Below are 19,036 nucleotides of genomic sequence, written 5' to 3'. Positions count from 1 at the left end.
AATGAACAAGGGTTTTATAAAAAAAAAAAAAAAAAGAGGCATTTTTTGAAATAGCAGTCACTGGAACAAGAACCATGCTGAAACACTTTCTAATTATTCTCTTCGGATTGGCCATTACATAACTGGTGACGGTGGAGCTCACCATGTGAAGACTGACCAGCGTGGAACAAATTATTTTCAGTCCTCTTTACTCGAAACACATTTGAAATATCATTAGCAATGAAGACATAAAGGTGCTGTAAGCTGTTTTTTTGGAATACCATAAAATGTCCCTACCTGGGAGGTGATCATCTTGAGAAATTATAAGACTATCCCAGGCTCAGCAGCAAAAAAAGAGTCATTAGAGCAGCCTGCGCTTTTTCAGCCGATCAGGAACAGTCCCTTGCTTACATAGGAATTTGGAAGTAGTGTTGTTGAAATGACCAAAGTGGCGGAAATGACTAAAATGTCTGAAATCACTTTAGGACTCAAATAGTTCTGCTTAAAATAAATAATAATAAACATGTCTTGTAACTTTTTTTTTTTTTTTATCCAACCAACAGCGCTAAGGTCCATTAGGGAAACCAATTAGAAGAGTAGCTGCCATGTATAACGCAAGATTGGGTTTATACAGAAATGCCATGTGTAACTCAACAGTAAGAATACAGGAAAAATATTTGAAGTCTTTAGATAGAATGTAAGGACATTGAAAATCGATTAGTAGTGAATGAAATTATAAATTTTAAGCTCTTGTTTAGAACTTGAATGACGTTTACACAGAAGTATGGTAGTCCGTATTCGATATTGTGTTTTGGTATAGAATAAAAAGGATTGTGGGGCCATATCGAAGAACTCTAATCCATCACCACAAAATAGCATCTAAGCTTCATAGATAGAAGGTAGAGAAAAGGTGGTTGTTATGTAACTCCATCTGACTAATGTTTGCAGGTGTAGAAGGCAAAAGGTTTGGCACAAGACGTGCCCTTAGATTTATGCCCAGTAGAACCATTGATGTCTTTCACAGTAAATTCAAGTGATGCTAGGTCATGAGCCTGTTGCCTGAAGTACCGATGCGGCCAACAGCAGTGCAAAACTAAAAAGTGGTCAATGCCTATGTCATGGACATCATTATAAAATAGATTCTGGACCAGTTTTTGACAGTTTAAAGGCACAATATGTAAGTTTTCACTGCAGGGGTCGCATTTTCAAAACAATAACACTATATGACGAAGCTTGATGACGCTAAGTAGAGTGGAATGATGGGAGATGTCGTTTTCACCATCCAGACTCATGTTCACAGATGAGGTAATGAATTAGTTTTTATTACTTGTATGTTTGATGATCACACTATTTATGTCATCCTAATAAATTAGCTGCAAGGAATGTGATATTTAATGCTATATTAGTCTGATACTGATATGTGACTATTTGTCCAATGATTTGGTGGGTTAATGCTGCAGGTTTTTACACTGCCATAGACTTGTTCACCAGACTTGGTAAAAAGCGTTACTGACGTACAAACAAACTGCAATATTATGAACAATTACGAACGCATAAATGTGATCCATGATGACTAAACGTCACAACAGCGGCATGCTAGATGCTGTATAACCACCACTTCCACATTTGTCCACGTGTGTTGCCATAGTTTCTTCAAGCGGAAACCGAGGATATCGCAGAAATAACATCATTGACAGGCGACAATGACAAAGGATGAGCCATTTAAAACTGGAAATTCTCTGGATTTACAAATCCTTTGAACTTTTGGGATAATGTAAGTACACAACTGCATGAAATATATCACACTGTGGAAATGGTTTATGGATATTTTATTACAAAAATGTTACATGTTGTGCCTCAGTCATGATGAATCAAAACCCTTCATTTTGTGAACGTTATCTGACTTGACCCATATTTAGGGCTTTCCATAACCACCCCTCCAGGGTTGATGTGGGTCATGCAGCCGGAGGACGCCAAATCACAAGCAGGTGCTTGGACTCTGCAAATACTGTGCTGTCACAAAAACTTCATCTAGAATGCCAAGGCAAAATTAAAAGCCTCTCATTGTTTCTTTTAGCATGTGTTTGTGAACGTGGTTGTCAAGAATTTCCTTATTACCGTCCTTTCACACACACCAGAGTTTTTTTTTCTGAGATAGAAACTGCTGGTATATTCACAGAGAATGTCAAGTGAGATGTTAATTACAGTGCAAAAACTTTTTCAGCAGATTATGAACATGGTCATACTCGTACACATTCCTGTATATAGGAACCTAGGGACTCGTTTATAAAATGTTGCAGAGAAATAGTCATTTAAACTGAGACCATTTCTCTAATGTGCATACGTGTGATTCAGAGAACTGAACGTACACACAAAAAACATGCGTACGCCTCTCTTCCAGATGTAAAATCTTTAAATTGTAAATGATCTTGACATTAAGTTCCTCTTCAGGAACTCGAGCTCCGTCGGAAACGCTAGGGGAACGCCTTCTGTGACCACGCTCTGAATAACATGTGAAATCAGTCCAATAGCTGAGCGGGACGTCACGGGCGGGTGACGTCATGACCAGGAAGCTATAAAAGCACGTGCGGCGGAGCCAGCGTCAGCTTTCTGTCATTCAGCGAAGCGCTTTGTGTGTGTCAGTCATATTTATTGTTGTCTGTCAATTGTGAAAGTCTATAAGCTCCAGCTATGTCTAAGCTGATGCAAAGACAAAGCATTTCAAGGGCGAGAGCAAGCCACGTTGTAGGTTGTGTGTTCCTCCCTGCCCAAAGAAAACGTTATATCACGAGTGGGGATACACACAGCTTGTGCGTGGTTTGCTTGGGAGCGAAACATAGTTGTTACTGCCTTGCTTCGCTCTCAGAGGGCTCTCTTTGAGGAGGGAGCCTTCCTTAGGACTATCCTCCATTCAGAGCTCCCTCTATGAGGAAATTGTATTTCTGCGGAGACCGCCAGCCCGACCCAGCTAACTGCCCGTTTGGTACAGTTCTGGAGTTCCTGCAGGCCTGTTTATCCGCAGGGTTGACCCACTCCACCCTAGAGGTCTTCGTGGCGGCCATTGCGGCCTACCACGCCCCTCTCGGTGGCCATTCAGTGGGAAGACACCCTCTTCTTACACGTTTCCTCTGCGGTGCGCTGAGGCCGAGGCCTCCGGCCAGAGAAGCTTATGCTAAGTGGTGGATCAGGATGCTATTCCATAGACTCGAGTCCTCTGATCTCCCCTGTCCTTTGGGGGTCAAGATTCACTCCTCCAGAAGTTGGCCTTCGGGATGGCGGGCCCCGCCTACTTCTCTCGCCCTAGCTGTGCAGTCTTCCACACTAGGCAGAGATTTGGAAGTCTGGCGGCGTGGGCATTCTCGTTCCCCTAGCGTTTCCGACGCAGCTCGAGTTCCTGAAGAGGAACGTCTTAGGTTACGTATGTAACCCTAGTTCCTCGAGGGAACGAGACGCTGCGTCTCGGTGCCATACTTCCGGCATCCCTGCCAGTGCTTGCCTCATTCCTGAAGCTGACGCTGGCTCCGCCGCATGTGCTTTTATAGCTTCCTGGTTATGACGTCACCCGCCCGTGACGTCCCGCTCAGCTATTGGACTGATTTCACATGTTATTCAGAGCGTGGTCACAGAAGGCGTTCCCCTAGCGCTTCCGACGCAGCGTCTCGTTCCCTCGAAGAACTAGGGTTACATACGTAACCTGAGACGGTTTTCTGAATGGTTTTAAATTTCTGCCTTGTGAATGCCCCTGATTAATGTCATTAGCACATAAAAGAGCACCAGTCAACATCCAATTCCTTGACTTAAGAATGGAGTTTTTGTAAATCTGAACGTTGACGAGGATTTTAGCGTACGCACACTCCAAGGTCAAATATGTACGTTTCATAAATGAGGCCCCAGATTTAATCTGTACTTTATTTACCGAGTTGAATGGTAGTATATGCACATATACACTACAGTTCAAAAGTTTGGATCAGTAAGATTTATTTTTTTCTTTTATGCTCACCAAGGCAGCCAAAATATAGTAAAAACAGCAATATATGAAATATTACAAATTGAAGTAACAAAATATAATTAATATTTTAAAGTGTAATTTATTCCTGTGATGGCAAAGCTGTTACACCAGTCTTCAGTGTCAGCTTCAGAAATCAAATATCCTGTTATCAATATTGAAAACCGATGTGCTGCTTAATATTATTGGGGAAACCTTGATACATTTTTTTCAGGGTTATTTGATGAATAGAAAGTTTAAAAAGAACAGCATTTTTTAATCAGTTTAATGCATTCTTGCTGAGTAAGAGTTCTTAATTTCTTTTTTAAAATAAATTTTTTTTAAAAAATTTTTTAAAAAAAAAAAAAAAAAAAAAAATAATAATAATAAAATCGTTATTGTACATGTGTGTTGGAATATTGTATGGCAAGTACATAAGCCAGAATGAGTATTTAGCAATTAGAATGGAAGCAATGAATTTAAACAAACTTGGAGTGTTAGGCTGTAACCATTTACTGTAAAACTTGATGTACGTAATGTTTTTACAAAACATCATTCAATAAATCTGAATTGGCACAGAAACGGATGATAAAAACCAGTGAAGAGATACAAAACGACTAATACATTTGTCTTTATGAAAATAAACACAAAACATACAGTTTAAACCATGTGTTGGTTGAATAGCACTTCAAAAATATTTTTAGTTTCAAGCTACATTTGAAGTCTACCAGCATTCTGTCTACAAAACATTATGAATTCATATCAATGCATGTTTCTGCCAATTAAAATACAATACAGATCCAATATCCAAAAGGCACAAGATACGACTAAAACTATAGGCTTTAAAAAAAGAATATAGAGTATATTTCAATAAGACATGGTCACAAAAGCGAACACTACGAGGCTCAAGTCAAATAACTACTCGCACACACATTGATATTACAAATGTACAAATTGACACTTTTTATGGTAACTGTCATCGATACAGAATCTGGAAAAAGCATCAGGACTACTGAAATATCACGCTTTCTTTCTGCTCAAACAACTGAACACCAAAGATTGAATATTGTATACAAAATGGTAGCTGCACATATCTGAAACAACATCCAACAAACGAATCAACCCATGCTATATTGATTTTTTTTTTTACCCATATTTCATTTTGCACGGAAAACATGCAAGTAGCACAAAGAGCAATCTGGGACAGACAGCCAATATTGTCTTATGGATAAATGCGTCACTACAAACTCTCAGACCATGAAGTAATTGAGTTTGAGCTACAGCCGGCGGTCACAAAAATGGAGAGAGTGAGATAAGCGGCAGACTGTCTCGAGGGAAATGACATCAGCGAACGATATTGCAACCTAGTTTTTGTAACACAATGCGATTTCTTTCGCTGTTTGTACATTAACAGTTCATACGAACAGTTTATGGAAGAGCTTATTCCCTCGACTAGCCCCCTTCCTGTATTTCATTATCTTCAGTCATTCAGCTCATTGTCCACTGCAGTATAAAAGGTTTTTACTTTGGACCACGTGAATCATCCAAAACAATATTGCACAACACTTATTAAAACTTTTTGTTCCCTACAAAATCATATTGGAATGGAGCAGCTTCGAGACTTGTTTGACTGATTGCCAGGTGCAATATCACACGAAGGAAGCGAAGATACGAGATCGTTACAACCACCAAACAAAACAAATGCTACATATTCCAAAGTTTCAATCAAGGCTCATGCCATAGTCACAAGGTGTTCATAAACTTTGTTTGGGAGACTATTAGGCACATACAACTATGGCATCAAGTTATGGAGAAAATTCCATAGTATAATTCCAACAGCAATAAAATGGGAAAGGCTATGGAAATATCACCTTCCTCCCACTCTATTAAAATGTGACCCATCTGACATTTCTTCCATATGTCACAATCAAAAGAAGAATGTTAAACCCAAAGAATTCACATACAGCTCTTTAGATCAAATTGAAGAGTGGTTCGGAGAGCTGGGCAAGAGGCACAGTTTACAAAATTTAGCAGCATTACACATACAGCAGAAAAGAGGGCTAGGAAAACAGGGCTACTCTTCACATATACACGTATTCAAGACAACACGCTAAAGCACATCAGATTAGTCAGTCAATGCACAACAACCCATTAACAGGGTTTCATGGTTGTTTTGTGCCAGTCAGATTCAGTGTGTTTTGTTTCTGCTCTGAACACACATGGAAGTAGTAACACGGTCTTTCACATTTTTAGGAGCGGTCCTCAGAGGACTGAAGCTTCCCAGTTTATAACAGGTTTGTTTTAAATAGGAGAAAAGGAAGTCGCATAATAAATGGAGACCATCAATCATGGTTGAACATAATAAAAAAAAAAAAATTATACAATTTGATTCTTTTCAACAGACTGCCACAAAACAGTTAAAAACAAGAATTATGTAATAAAAAGTCACATTTTTTTATTTCAAGTTTTTTTTCTTTTTTTAATTTAGAACTATGATCATCTATCAGAGATATTTCTATGTAAATCCAAATCAAATGAGATACTACAACAATTTTAAAGTAACCCCCACAAATTAAAAGGCATTGCACTTTTTCATAATGAAACACCAAGTTTTTAAGCTGTTAAATCATACACTCTCAGAAAAAAAATACTAAAGTTGTCACTGGGGCGTTACCTTTTCAAAAGGTACTAAAATGAACCATTTAGGTACTAATTAGAGATGCACCGATTGCAATTTACTTGGCCGATTCCGATTTCCAATTTTTTTGTAAGTGTGGCCTGCCGATTCCGGTTTTCTTTCTAAGAACTATAATTGGCATCGTATAAAAACAAAAATCTACTTTTTTTTTTCAATGCAAAAAATAAATAAATAAAAGAAAATAAAAGAAATACATAATAAAAGAAATCATTAAACATTACAGTTTCCCCCCAATCTGGACTAAGTTACAGATGCTCTCTCACTTAACCAACTCTCAAAATAAAGTGCTCTGTGACTGGAAAGAGGTAGAAATTAGTTGCTGTATATCAGGGGTTCCCAACCACATACCTGAAGCCCCCCCAACACTGCATGTTTTCCATGTCTCCTTAATAAAACACACCTGATTCAGATCATCAGTTCATTAGTAGACTCAGAGACCTGAAATGGGTGTGTCAGGAAAAAAAAGAGATATGCAAAATATGCAGTGGGAACCACTGCTGTATATAACAAAACAGATGTCATTTCCCACTGTTTATAAATGGGCATTTTTCCCCTAACCTTATTAAATGTATGTCTCATCTTTCACATCAAATTCTTAAATTGTGTCAATTAATTCAGTTAGAATAATAAGAAACTGTAGAGTTGTTACCATTCAAATGAAATCAGTATTAACAAACTCTATCCTTCCACTGCAGAGGAAACAGAAGCTGCATCTGAAGTGGCATTAGATGTATTTTTATTAGGTTTGATTTAGCTGAGGTGCCATAAATGCATTTACACCGCAAAATTACAAATGCATAACTAATGGGAAAAAAGCAAGGATACTTTTAATATGAAACCAAACCACCAGTAGTTGGCAGCAAATACCTGTTTTAATGAGTGAGTCATTTAGTCATTCATTCAACCGATTTCTTCAAATGCCTGATTCATTCATAAACGAGGCAATTGACTGTCTTTATAAATGGGATACTGAATCATTGACTCACTCTATTCATTCAAAAACGTGGATTCATTCAGTAACGAAATACCGCTGTGTTGCTTGGAGACACACAACAGTTCTGCTGTGGCTTTGATTGGAACTATTTTCGTCAGCGAAATTGAGCAAAAACAGTAAATTTTGTATCTAAAAAGTCATTTAATTTTAACTTGTTTATTGAACTACTATGGTATAAAATCAGTGTCACATTGCAATCATGTTGATATTTGGGGAAACATCTTGGTCGTGTAATGTTGCTTACCTTCTGCAGCAGTATGCTTCTCTAACTTTCTGTGAGTTACTTTGTGTGTGTTGTTGCACTCATTTGTTTTGATTTCTGCACGAGTCTCTCTCTCTCTCTCTCTCTCTCACTCTGCACAAGCCTCATCTGTCAAGACATCAATACATTATCAGTCTCCGTTTACACTGAATGCAATAAAATCACAATCATTCTCACGCGAACATTTTTGATGGCCAAGTTTCCTTAGTTATTTTTGTTATTGACGTTTTAATCAGACTTCTTGTCCAGTCGGGCAAATCGGCCGGGAGCTATCGTTCCCCAAAGATCCAGCTTTAACCGGCTATAACTCCAGAGCGTTGCGGTGGGACAGGGCCGAGGAGACCTAAATTAAACATGTTTAAAAGCATATTTATTTATATAGCATATTTAGTAAATTTATATTTCACATTAGCTTACATTTTATGTAATATTAATTCAACTTTATGCAAGAAATGCTGATTAATTTACTAACTCTTGCGTGTGGAGAACCCGCCCCCATTTGGAGTTCACACCCAGTTTTGGAAGTCACACCCCATTTTGGAGGTTTACTCTGGCCTTATACGTATAACAAATTGCGAACTTTGTGTCTTCTTCACTCACAGTGAAGAACTTCCATGTTTACACGCGGATGTGAGTCGCATGAGCGTAGCTGTGACATCAAAATGGACTGCTCAGAATCGGCACGACGTGAGACTGACCAGCCGGTCACCGGTCTGGGCTGATCATGCGGAAAATCGTCTAATTCCGGTCCCTGGCCCATTGATCAGTGCATCTGTAGTACTAATATATACATTTTAGGTACTAATACTTTTAAGATATTAATATGCACACTTTACAGGTAAATAAAGTACAAAGGTGTACCTTTTTCAAAGGTACCGCCCCAATGGCAGCTTTTGTACCTTTTTTCTGAGAGTATAATAGGCCGTCAACAACAGAAGTATAGCGTGTGCAACAGGACATTGACTGTTATTATACATGTTTACAGGTATGGAACGTTTTCACTCAACTGTAATTGACACTAGTCTTTTCTTCTTCTTTCTTCCACCTCTGTCCTTCTCTCCCTCGTCTTCCTCTGGGTCTTGCAGAGAGGTCACAGCAGCAGTGGACTTCGGATGGTCCACTTGTGCGGCCTCTCCTCCGTGCCCTGACCTGGGGTTTGGGGTTTGGGAAGGAGGTGCAGAAGTGTGGTTGTCATAGTTCATGGTAGAGGAAACTTGAGAGATAACTGTTGTTTGGACTGAGGAAGAGGAGGAAGAAGCTTCAAAGGTCTGCTCACTCATCTCAAAGTGTCCCAGCCCCTCTTCCTCTTGCATGTGACTCAGGTAGTCTGGGAGGAGGAACTCACTAGGGCAACAAAGGGAGAGATGGGCCAATGTTCAGAAAATCATATCTGCCACCAATAATAACTCCACATAAGACGTAAAACGTCTCGGTTACGTATGGTAACCCTCGTTCCCTGAAGGAGGGAACGGAGACGTCACGTCGGATGACCGATGAGTTGGGATCTCGCTTAGAGAGACCAATCTACTTCGAGTGTAAACTAAACGAGCCAATGCACATTGGCATGCGATTATCGAGGCAGAGGCAACGGAACTCCGCCCCTTGAGGAAACGGAGCTTGGCCCGCGACTCCGAGATGATCATCTTCCCGTAACGAGAAGATGACTCATCCACAAACGCCCCCTCAGCGTGCTACATGCCCAGGAACGTGAGGCAGCGATCGTGACCATCACCCAGCGCCAGGTAACGACCGCATCCAGAAACGCCCGGGTGATACGTTGTCTATAGCAAGACCCACATCGTCTTTACAAAGACGTAACGTCAAGTTTGCCACACAACGTCGTCTTTAAAAAGATGCACCCGAAATTGCTCTTTTAGGGAAAAAGCTCTTTTAGCGTGCTGAGGTGCACAGGGGAGATGATCATCTGCAACACAAACGGGGTAGTGCAACCTGATGTGTGCAACCCACTCGACACGGGAAACCACCACCACTGAAGCGCCGTACCGCCAACACGAAGAGCTCTCCAAGAGCGCGCTGAACTCGTTCAGTCTTCTTCTCTCAGTAGAGTAGTCAGGAGCAGAACGATGTGATCGCTCGGCTCCGAAGCGAAAAGCTGAATATGCGCTGCATCTACTGCCTACTTATACTCACGCTGTGATCAGCGGCAGCTGGATGCAATAATCGCATGCCAATGTGCATTGGCTCGTTTAGTTTACACTCAAAGTAGATTGGTCTCTCTAAGCGAGATCCCAATTCGTCGGTCATCCGACGTGACGTCGAGAGTGACCGACTGAAAGGGAACTGAAAAGTTTAATAAACTTTCAGAATCTTAGTACCTTCATTTATTTCTAAGTACTATAATCTCAAACATTTTTATACAAAAATACTTGCTTAATGGGACTAAAACACAAAAGTAGGTAAAAGTAAAAGTTATTGCTTTCAGTCTCCTCTGTGAAGCCACAATCTGAGGATGTCAATCCACTCAGACACAAGTTCAAAAGTTATTTGTCAAAAAAATAAGTTTTTATGATTCATCATAGATTGTGTTCCAAGTTTGGTATATGAGTCTAAGAATCTTTGGATCCTCTTTTTTTTTTTTTTTTACGGACAGCCAGTCCTAGCATGTTCAAGTCTAACAATACATTTTGGCAAAATGTCCTCTGGCAAAACAGTCCAGCTATCTAAACAAAAGTCAAAATTGAAGTTTTAAAACTAGATTGAGGATCGTGGCTTGGCAGAAAAAGTGATATAGCAAGCGATCACAATTCAAACACTAATAGCTTAATCCATGAATAGGATTTAGACATAATTTCCTATTTTTTCACAGCAAGATGTTGCACTCTTGACACTGATTTCCAAATGAAAAGTTCTTAACAGAAACTTTAAGTTAGGTATTAAAATTATTTTTTTTTAATAATTATTACAAAAATTTATTTAAAATATATTTTTAAAATATGTGAGACATCTAAATAACCAAGTTAGCAATTTGTACGTTTTTTCTCGACTTAAAATTACACTTAAAAATTAAGTCCCTGAAAGTAAATATCTCTGAAAACTATGGCTGTAATGCTGGCTGTTTCTTGCAATCGCAACACATAAAATTTTATCAGCATACAGTACACGACCACTCCCTTTCTTAATAAGCACATGCCAGAGCCAAACTATTGCCTCAGCACTGTAACTTGCATAGACGCTGTTTATTTGTGCCTGACAAAGATGAATAGAACACAGATCCTAAGAGAGAGGGCTTAAATTAAATAAACGGTTGGATGAAATAAGGGAATCTACGTGTAGCAGGAGCTCAATGAATAAAAGCACCTGACTCCATTCCCTCTGCTTTAATGAAGGGCTACCGTCATGAAGATTACCTCAGAAGAATGTCTCTTAAGAGTCTCCTCAGAACCATAGACAATGATTCCACTGAGCTTTTTTGAGAACTTCACATTAAAAAAACCTATTCAGCATAGGGCTGGACGATATGGCCAAAATTGATATCACGATATATTTCTTAATTTCGGTCGATACGATATAATTCCGATATCGATATGAACACTATTTATCTGAAATAGAAATCTTTTGTAACATTATAAATGCCTTTATCATCACTTTCGATCAATTTTAAGCATCCTTGCTAAATAAAAGTATTAATTTCTATAATTTCTTTCCCCAAAAAAATAATAAAATTTATACTGAATGGAATAGTGTATAATGTTACAAAAGCTTTTTATTTCAGATAAATGCTGATCTTTGGATCTTTCTATTCATCAAAGAATCCTGAAAAAAAAATGTACTCAACTGTTTTAAATATTGATACGCTGCAGAAAACAAAAAAATTGAACAACAACAAAAACTGGAAATGTTGCTGGAGACGGGCTTATTTAAAATGCAAACTGATTGTCTGCCAGCAGGAGGCGCTTTTAGAGTGATAAAACTAGCGGTTTCTCCAGTAATGGCTGTAATCAAAGCAGCTCCGCTCATGAATGCTACTTTATCAGATCAAATGAAAATGCCATCGAAACTTTTCTGAAGACAGTCGGTTCCCTTCAGAGATACATTCATATAAAACACCCGTGCCGTGTTATGATTTTGAAACGTGCAGTGCTCATGTTTATTCAACGAAGTCAAACGGCACAAATAAATCAATGTATGGGAAACTGGTAATGTATATCGAAATATCGGAAATGTGTTTAAAAATCATATCACCGTTATTGAAAATAATAATATCGCGATACATATTGATATTGAATTATTGTCCAGCCCTAATTCAGCAGTAATTAGCTGATGTAGGATTGATTTCCCTGCTCACTCCAAATGTTTACATCTCAGTGTTTCTTTTCCTAATACACAGTCCAACTCTCACTACTTCCAAAATGGAATCAAAGCCATGATTATTCCATTTCGAAAATACTTGTTTTCAAACAGGAAAGCCGCTTAGTTGGTTTTCTCTGGAGAACACATCTAGGAGGATTACATGTGCCATTTTGAGAACAGAATAAAAGGAAAACTGAAGGGTGTGTGCCCATGTGTTAAAGCTAGTCAGAAACAGATCAACATTGTACTTGTCATAATACTAATCAGGAGAGTCAATAGAGGAGATGCTTTGATTTCCTGAAAGCTCTATTCATCGAATAACGTTCTGCCAAATGCAGCACAATGCAACTGGGTGTAACCCTGGACTGCGGTAAACCTCTTAAAACTAAGCAGGAAAGACATTTCATCTGAGGGATGGATTTTGTCAATAACACCTCAATGAGAAAAACCTGTCACCTTCAGCTGTCTTTGAAAATACACAATGTTTAACCAGGAACACTTTACAAAAAGGTTCAATCAGTTGACATTAATGCATTAGGTATCAATTGATTCATCCAGGTTAACTACTGGTCATTGTTAATTAATGTATGTTCACAATACATGACCTAATGTTAATTTGTTAATAAATGTAAACTCCCATTCAAAAGTTTGAGGCCAGTAAGATTTTATTAAAGAAATTGATACTTATATGCGGTAAGGATGCATTAAATTGATCAAAAGTTACAGGAAAGACTTATGTTGTTAAAATTTTTATGTCAAATAAATGCTGTTCTTTTGAACTATTCATCAAAGAATCCTGAAAAAAAATGCATCACGATTTCCACAAAAATCGTGTTCAACCTTGACAATAAGAAATGTAACCTGAGCACCAAATCAGAATAATAAAATGATTTCTGAAGGATCATGTGACACTGAAGGCTGCTGCAAACTCAGCTTAGCCATCACAGGAATATATTCATTTAAAAAAATAAATAGAAAATAGATCTTTTAAATTGTAGTAATATTTCACAATATTACTGTGTTTTTGGTCGAGCATAAGAGATATATAAAATCTTGTACGTAACTTTTGAACGCAAGTTTATTTTTCTTTGTGAAATTAACATTAATCAATATTAATACATGCCTTAAAGTACTGTTTACTGTTAGGTCATGACACCTAATGCATTAACTAATGTTAACGAATTAAACCTTATTGTAATTTTACTTAATACACATATTGTTCAATGCAGTTAGATCATTTCTACCCCTAATTCAAAAAATGCTTCTGCTACCTCAACATGGGATGAACGGCCGACCGAACAAACTAAATTTGTACTTCTACAAATTTTCTTAGAATGTTCAGCTCCTCCTCACCTGTTCTGGAAGTAGTTTGCTAGTTCTGACGCCTCATGGTTGAGACTCCTCAGGTGTACGATTAAATTGCCGGAGTTGGTAAACATGGCGCCGCACGTTTTGCACTCGTAAATCCGAGGCTTGCGGATGATGTGGCGAGACACCCTCATGTGATGCTTATATTCACCGAAGGAAGTGAAAGTGGCGCTACAGATCTGGCACCGGAAACAGCGTTTACCTTCGTGCTTCAGCCGGTGCATCTTCAGGGAGTAAGCCCGCGTAAACTTTTTCCCGCAGCGGTCACACTGGAATGGCTTAATACCTGTAGAAGAAAGATGTAAAAGATTACAGTCAACTATATCGGAAAACCGGGGATAATGGGTAAATAATGATGATAATGAAGTTGAATGAGACTGAAAGGACTGTAACAAGAATGTGTCTTTGTTTAAGTAGGTTGTGTGCTAACTGAGCTACACCTGCTAAAAAAAAAAAGACAAAATAACTAAACACATCATTCTACTCATGCAAATAAGCCAGGATGTTTATTGTGAAGGTTCAGTCTAGCAGTATATGTCATGTAGTTCACATAAGCCACAACTAAACCAATTGCATGCAATCACTTTCACCAGTCCATAACTAATCGCCGTAAAGAGGAGTTCTGTTTGGACATTCAACAGCAAACAAAACGGCACCTCTGTATAAACTAGCAAGTAGATTAGGGTGAATCATAACGTACTCTTCTCCAAACAAGAAGTTTATGTAATACAGGGCCCGATATTAAGCTTTTCCATGTTCTTGTGTGAAAGCTTATGTCAGCTGTCCTAAAACATTTTAACAATAAAGCTTCAGTAGTTGAAGTCTTAGCAAAATGCTCATAGACACAAGTAATCCACAGAGGTCTGCAAACACTACATGACTTAATAAGGTTATAGTGACAATAATATAGTGTTTTTACTCTTAAGTAGGCTGGGTAATATGGCCAAAAATAATATGACAATTTTTTTCCACATCATACGATATCAATATTTATCACAGTATTCGTTTACCATTAATTGAAACATGAATGAAAAAAATACCTTGGTTGTATGATACTGCTTAAAAATAATATTATTATTATTATAATAATTATTATATATACGATTTTACTTTGAGAAGTACATTTTCATACACAATAGTAATATATTTCTGTCATTTCGTCAAGTTAAATTGAACTTTTATTTTGACGGGTTGTTATGAAGATCGTTGAGTTTCAGTGTGTAGTTGACAGTAGTTTTTCTCAAATGAAATGGTGAAAAGCTTGTGAAGTGACTCAACTCTGATGGAGATGAAGTTCATGTGTTCATGTCTTTATATATTGAGATGGCAGATGCTGAAATTAGTGATATTAGTGGCATGCACTGATTTGCTGTTGTGTTTATTTCTGCTGTGTGACAGATTCATCCATAGACTAAAAATGCCCAGAGCTTATCATTATCGACATCAATTTTATTGTAATCTCAATATGATACTGTTTATTGCCCAGCCCTACTTGAGTCCCCTTGAAAAAAACAACATGTAAAAAAAGTTCTCTTTCTGTTCACACGCAATGCCTCTGTCAATGTGGAGTCCTATAATAGCAGAGGTTCTCTCACCAGAGTGGATGAGCATGTGCTGCTTGAGATTCTGTATTCGAGTGAAGCGGACGCCACATGTAGGGCACTGGAAGGGCCGTTCAGGACCGTTGAGTCCTGGGCGAGTGGAGGGGCTAATGTACAGGTGGTATGGGTACTGGACGTTCTCCAGCCTGGAGAAAGAGTGACAGGAAAAGAGGAAAAGTGACTAATTAGATGAGCCAACTGCACACGGAGACTTAGTTGTCATTAATGAAGAGAAATATAGTGCTTTTCAATAAAAACTCTTCTATATTCTGTAATTATTTTAAGTTGACCAAAAAATATTTATCTAAATGTCTGCATTATATTATCTACACTAAATGAAAATAACTGAAGAAAACAATAAGCAACCATGGCAAGTGTGCCTCCGTCATCCCAAAATTCTGAAAAAGTCATCTTAAATTGTAGTACTTTTCCACAATAAACAGTTTTTACTGTATTTTTGATATGTTGAGAATAATTAAGAGTCTGTAAAATGAGAAAAACAAAAACATTTTTGTTCAATAGCTCAGGAACGTTGTTAAAAATAAACTCCAGCAATGCATTTCTAATAGTCTGATCTTTTGGAATGGTGGGCAGTTTTTGAAGCTTGAAGCCATTTGTCTACATCTAGGCAACGCTGGACGGTCCTACTAGACAACAGTATTGCTCTTGTGACTGATGGACAGACCTGCTTGTTTAGCATGTTAAGGGGTGTGTAGAGGAAAACTGTTACGTCACGAATGGGATGAAACTTGAAATACATTTTTAATGTAAAGTAACAGTAACCTCTTATATGTGTAGCAAAATATATCTAATATATAGCACATCTAGGACATTTGATTTTCAATTTCATGACCACTTTAAATTAATAAAGGGAAATTTGGGTGGGAATATGTCACACTGTTTTAAGTAAACTAGTCTTCAAATTGCCTACTGAGTATTTTACTTGTATTCATGCTACCATTACTCTTTCCTTTGTCTACAGATCCACAGAGATCACCCCACAAAGGTTTAAGGCTAACATATCGCACATTTAGTCAGGCACATCAAGTTGTCATATAAAAGCAGACTTCACTGCTCAGACGGAAAGCAGTGTCTTTTTTATCCCATTTGTTTTGCATCATATCATTTCCCTACTCTTCCAGTATTCCAAAAGGCAAATTCAGGTCCAAGAAGTTTCCAGAAAGTCTGCCAACTAGCTTCTCTGGCCTCTTGGCAAGAAATCATCATCTTAATAGCCACTACAATATCACAGAAGCCTCTACTGCTTAGAAATAAGTATACTTGAGGAGGACAGACAATGATGAGAAGACTGAAAAATTATGTCCCTCCTCAGAGGGGCCCTTTAGTTCAATCATAAAAGTGAGACGACGTAAAAGGATACTCTGTAAAAACAACACAGACACTCAAAGGGCTCTTACCTCTCATCCTCCTCCATGTGACCAGTAGTGTTCGGAGTGCCCTGCATGGATTGGAGACCCTCTGTCACCCCCTCATCCAGGGAGCCTGAAGAAAGTGCAGAACATTGTTTTTGAACCTCTATTCCAGTTAAACTCAGTGTGTCAGTGTGATAAATACTGTATGAGGTATATATGTTAAGTAAACATAAGGCTGATCCAGCGAAAGGGCAGGAAAATAATGTCTGATAATCTAGTGACTCACTAAAGACAAATACACTTGGGTCAATGACATATATTTATTTACAATAAAAAAATTTTACATATGTTTTAAACTTGATTTCTAAAACACTTTTCCAAGTTCTTATAAATGTACTCCTTGTATTCTGGTTGATTTCATATGGTTTGGAAGATCTTTTAGACCATTTACAGGAAGGTTTCAGTTTAATGACTTAAATGTCATGTGCAATCAAGGAAAAAAAATCACATGTATATGTAAACATCATAATTGCAAAAGGGTTTTGAAATAAACACTTCTATGCATCATTTTAGGGCTAGTAAGATTTTTCTTTGTTTTGAAAGAGGACTCTTGCTCACCAAGGCTGCATTCATATGACAAAAATAAGTAAAACTAATATTGTAAAATAATTTCACATTAATTACAATAACTGTTTTCTGTTTTGTTATTTATTCCGGTGAGGCCAAAGCTGAATTTTCAGAAACCCTTCAGAAAATATTCTAATATGCTGATTTGGAGCAAGAAACATTTATTATTATCAATGTTGAAAACGGTTTCTGATATTTTATTATTCTTTTAATCCATTTAATACATCCTTACTGGATGAAAGTATTAATTTCGTAAAAAAAAAAAAAAAAAAAAAACATTTACTGACCTAACACTTTAAAAAACAGTTTTTTTCTAACTGTATTTTTCAAAATTTTTATTTTTATTTTTTTTTTTATGAATTATTAATAATAAATAAACGTCATTACGTATTTGGGAGTCACACCACATGATATTTTACAAAATAACCAAAATATAAAAATAAATTTAGGGTATCACTATTAGGTAAGTGTGTAAGACTAAAGAGTCTTACCAATGGATGAGGACTGAGGGCTGATTAGTAGATCCTCATGGGTGTGTTCATTGCCAGGAACTGTGGTTAGGACAAAAACTACAAGGAAAAGATACTTTTTATCGCGTCGTGTCTGGTTGGGACACACGGTGTTACAGTTTGTTTTTGTTTATATTTTGTTTGTTTATATCCAGTTCCCATATCAAAGGTTTAGATTCATGCATTTGGTTCACACTTGAATTTCTCATCACCAAAAACTGCGTATTTTGACAGGTTGGACGTGGCCTGCTATTGTAAACTAGACGATGTGTAAACTAGAGTTAGGTTACGATTAATACACGAAAAACCCGAGACTTAACAATGTGACATTACCAGAAACGTGTGCATAAAATATACTCAAGAATATCAACATGCATTACGGTTTTCAGAGTCCAAAAACAAGGTCCAGCTGACCTGCAGCATTCATTGGCTAACACGCTAATCTCTGATGATGACTAAAACAGTGTCGTCAGTGTCAACACAGTGTACGAAACATTTCTTGTGTTGGATGTATATCTGTGCAGCTCACCGGTAACAAAGAATGGACGAATCCGTTGAAATGTAAGACAACTATAAGCGCATGAATGTGATCCAGCAGCGAGCTAACTGGCTGCTAGCATTCTGACACTTGCATAGAAGTACTGTCGCTTCTTGACAGCATAGTCACATCCCGATAAATCACGAAGTCGAGTGTATTAAAAGGCAAAATCATAAAAAAAAGAAGTCTGTTCAAATTTGCATTGTGTATAAAATGCATTGGTATCTCGTCTGATAGGTTTGAGGCTGATGTTTACATATTGTATCCCAGAATGCTTTTCACGGGACTTGTGCGACTGACCTTTCATTTTTACTGATGACTTCAAAAGCGCTGTGATGACGCAATAACACAAAATAAAAGCATGCATTTTATTTTTGTAGACCATTTAGGGTATCGAAGAGTTTTGTTTCAGACTGCAGGTTACTGGTTCTAGAAAGCTCTTCTGTCAAGTGTCGTCTTTGCCCTTTTTGAGATTATAAAATAACGTAGAAGCAGCACTTACTGTTGGATTTATGCTACTTGTGACAGTAGCTACTGTCTATTTTTTGAATGGTTTGGTTGAAAGTAGGAAACTTACCTTCCTCCTCACAAAATCTACCAGAATAAGCAGACATGCACATGTCTATAACACAGAGTCCTTATTTAACTACATTTGCATCTTCTGTTTTGATTAGCACGCTGAGGTTTTATCTTAGCATTTTGTTAGTCTGGACATAAGTTTTCATGTGTATGTTCTGAATGCACAGCTTTTCATTGCTAAAATGTTGTATGAATTGAATTGTATAATTAAG

The 19,036-nt window shown here is 37.7% G+C and overlaps 1 protein-coding gene and 1 long non-coding RNA gene across 2 annotated transcripts; one reads left to right on the top strand and one right to left on the bottom strand.

Moving 5' to 3' along the window:
- The first annotated feature begins 1,373 nt into the window (after positions 1-1,373).
- On the top strand, positions 1,374-2,156 carry LOC107677416 (uncharacterized). Its single transcript, XR_001632837.1, has 3 exons — positions 1,374-1,475; positions 1,628-1,753; positions 1,899-2,156. It is a non-coding gene; the product is annotated as an uncharacterized LOC107677416 (long non-coding RNA).
- A 6,311-nt stretch (positions 2,157-8,467) lies between these two features.
- On the bottom strand, positions 8,468-18,865 carry LOC107677410 (zinc finger and BTB domain-containing protein 44-like). Its single transcript, XM_016472294.1, has 6 exons — positions 18,823-18,865; positions 17,690-17,749; positions 16,617-16,701; positions 15,193-15,344; positions 13,583-13,883; positions 8,468-9,262 (listed from the first exon to the last, which is right to left on the bottom strand). The coding sequence occupies exons 1-6, from the start codon at positions 18,863-18,865 to the stop codon at positions 8,917-8,919; spliced, it is 987 nt and encodes a 328-aa protein (XP_016327780.1). The 3' UTR covers positions 8,468-8,916.
- Positions 18,866-19,036: the final 171 nt, after the last annotated feature.

Source organism: Sinocyclocheilus anshuiensis, unplaced genomic scaffold (genome assembly GCF_001515605.1).
Source record: "Sinocyclocheilus anshuiensis isolate Anshui unplaced genomic scaffold, SAMN03320099.WGS_v1.1 scaffold668, whole genome shotgun sequence".
In the NCBI taxonomy this organism is placed as follows: domain Eukaryota; kingdom Metazoa; phylum Chordata; class Actinopteri; order Cypriniformes; family Cyprinidae; genus Sinocyclocheilus; species Sinocyclocheilus anshuiensis.
This window is presented reverse-complemented; position numbering and strand designations above follow the sequence as displayed.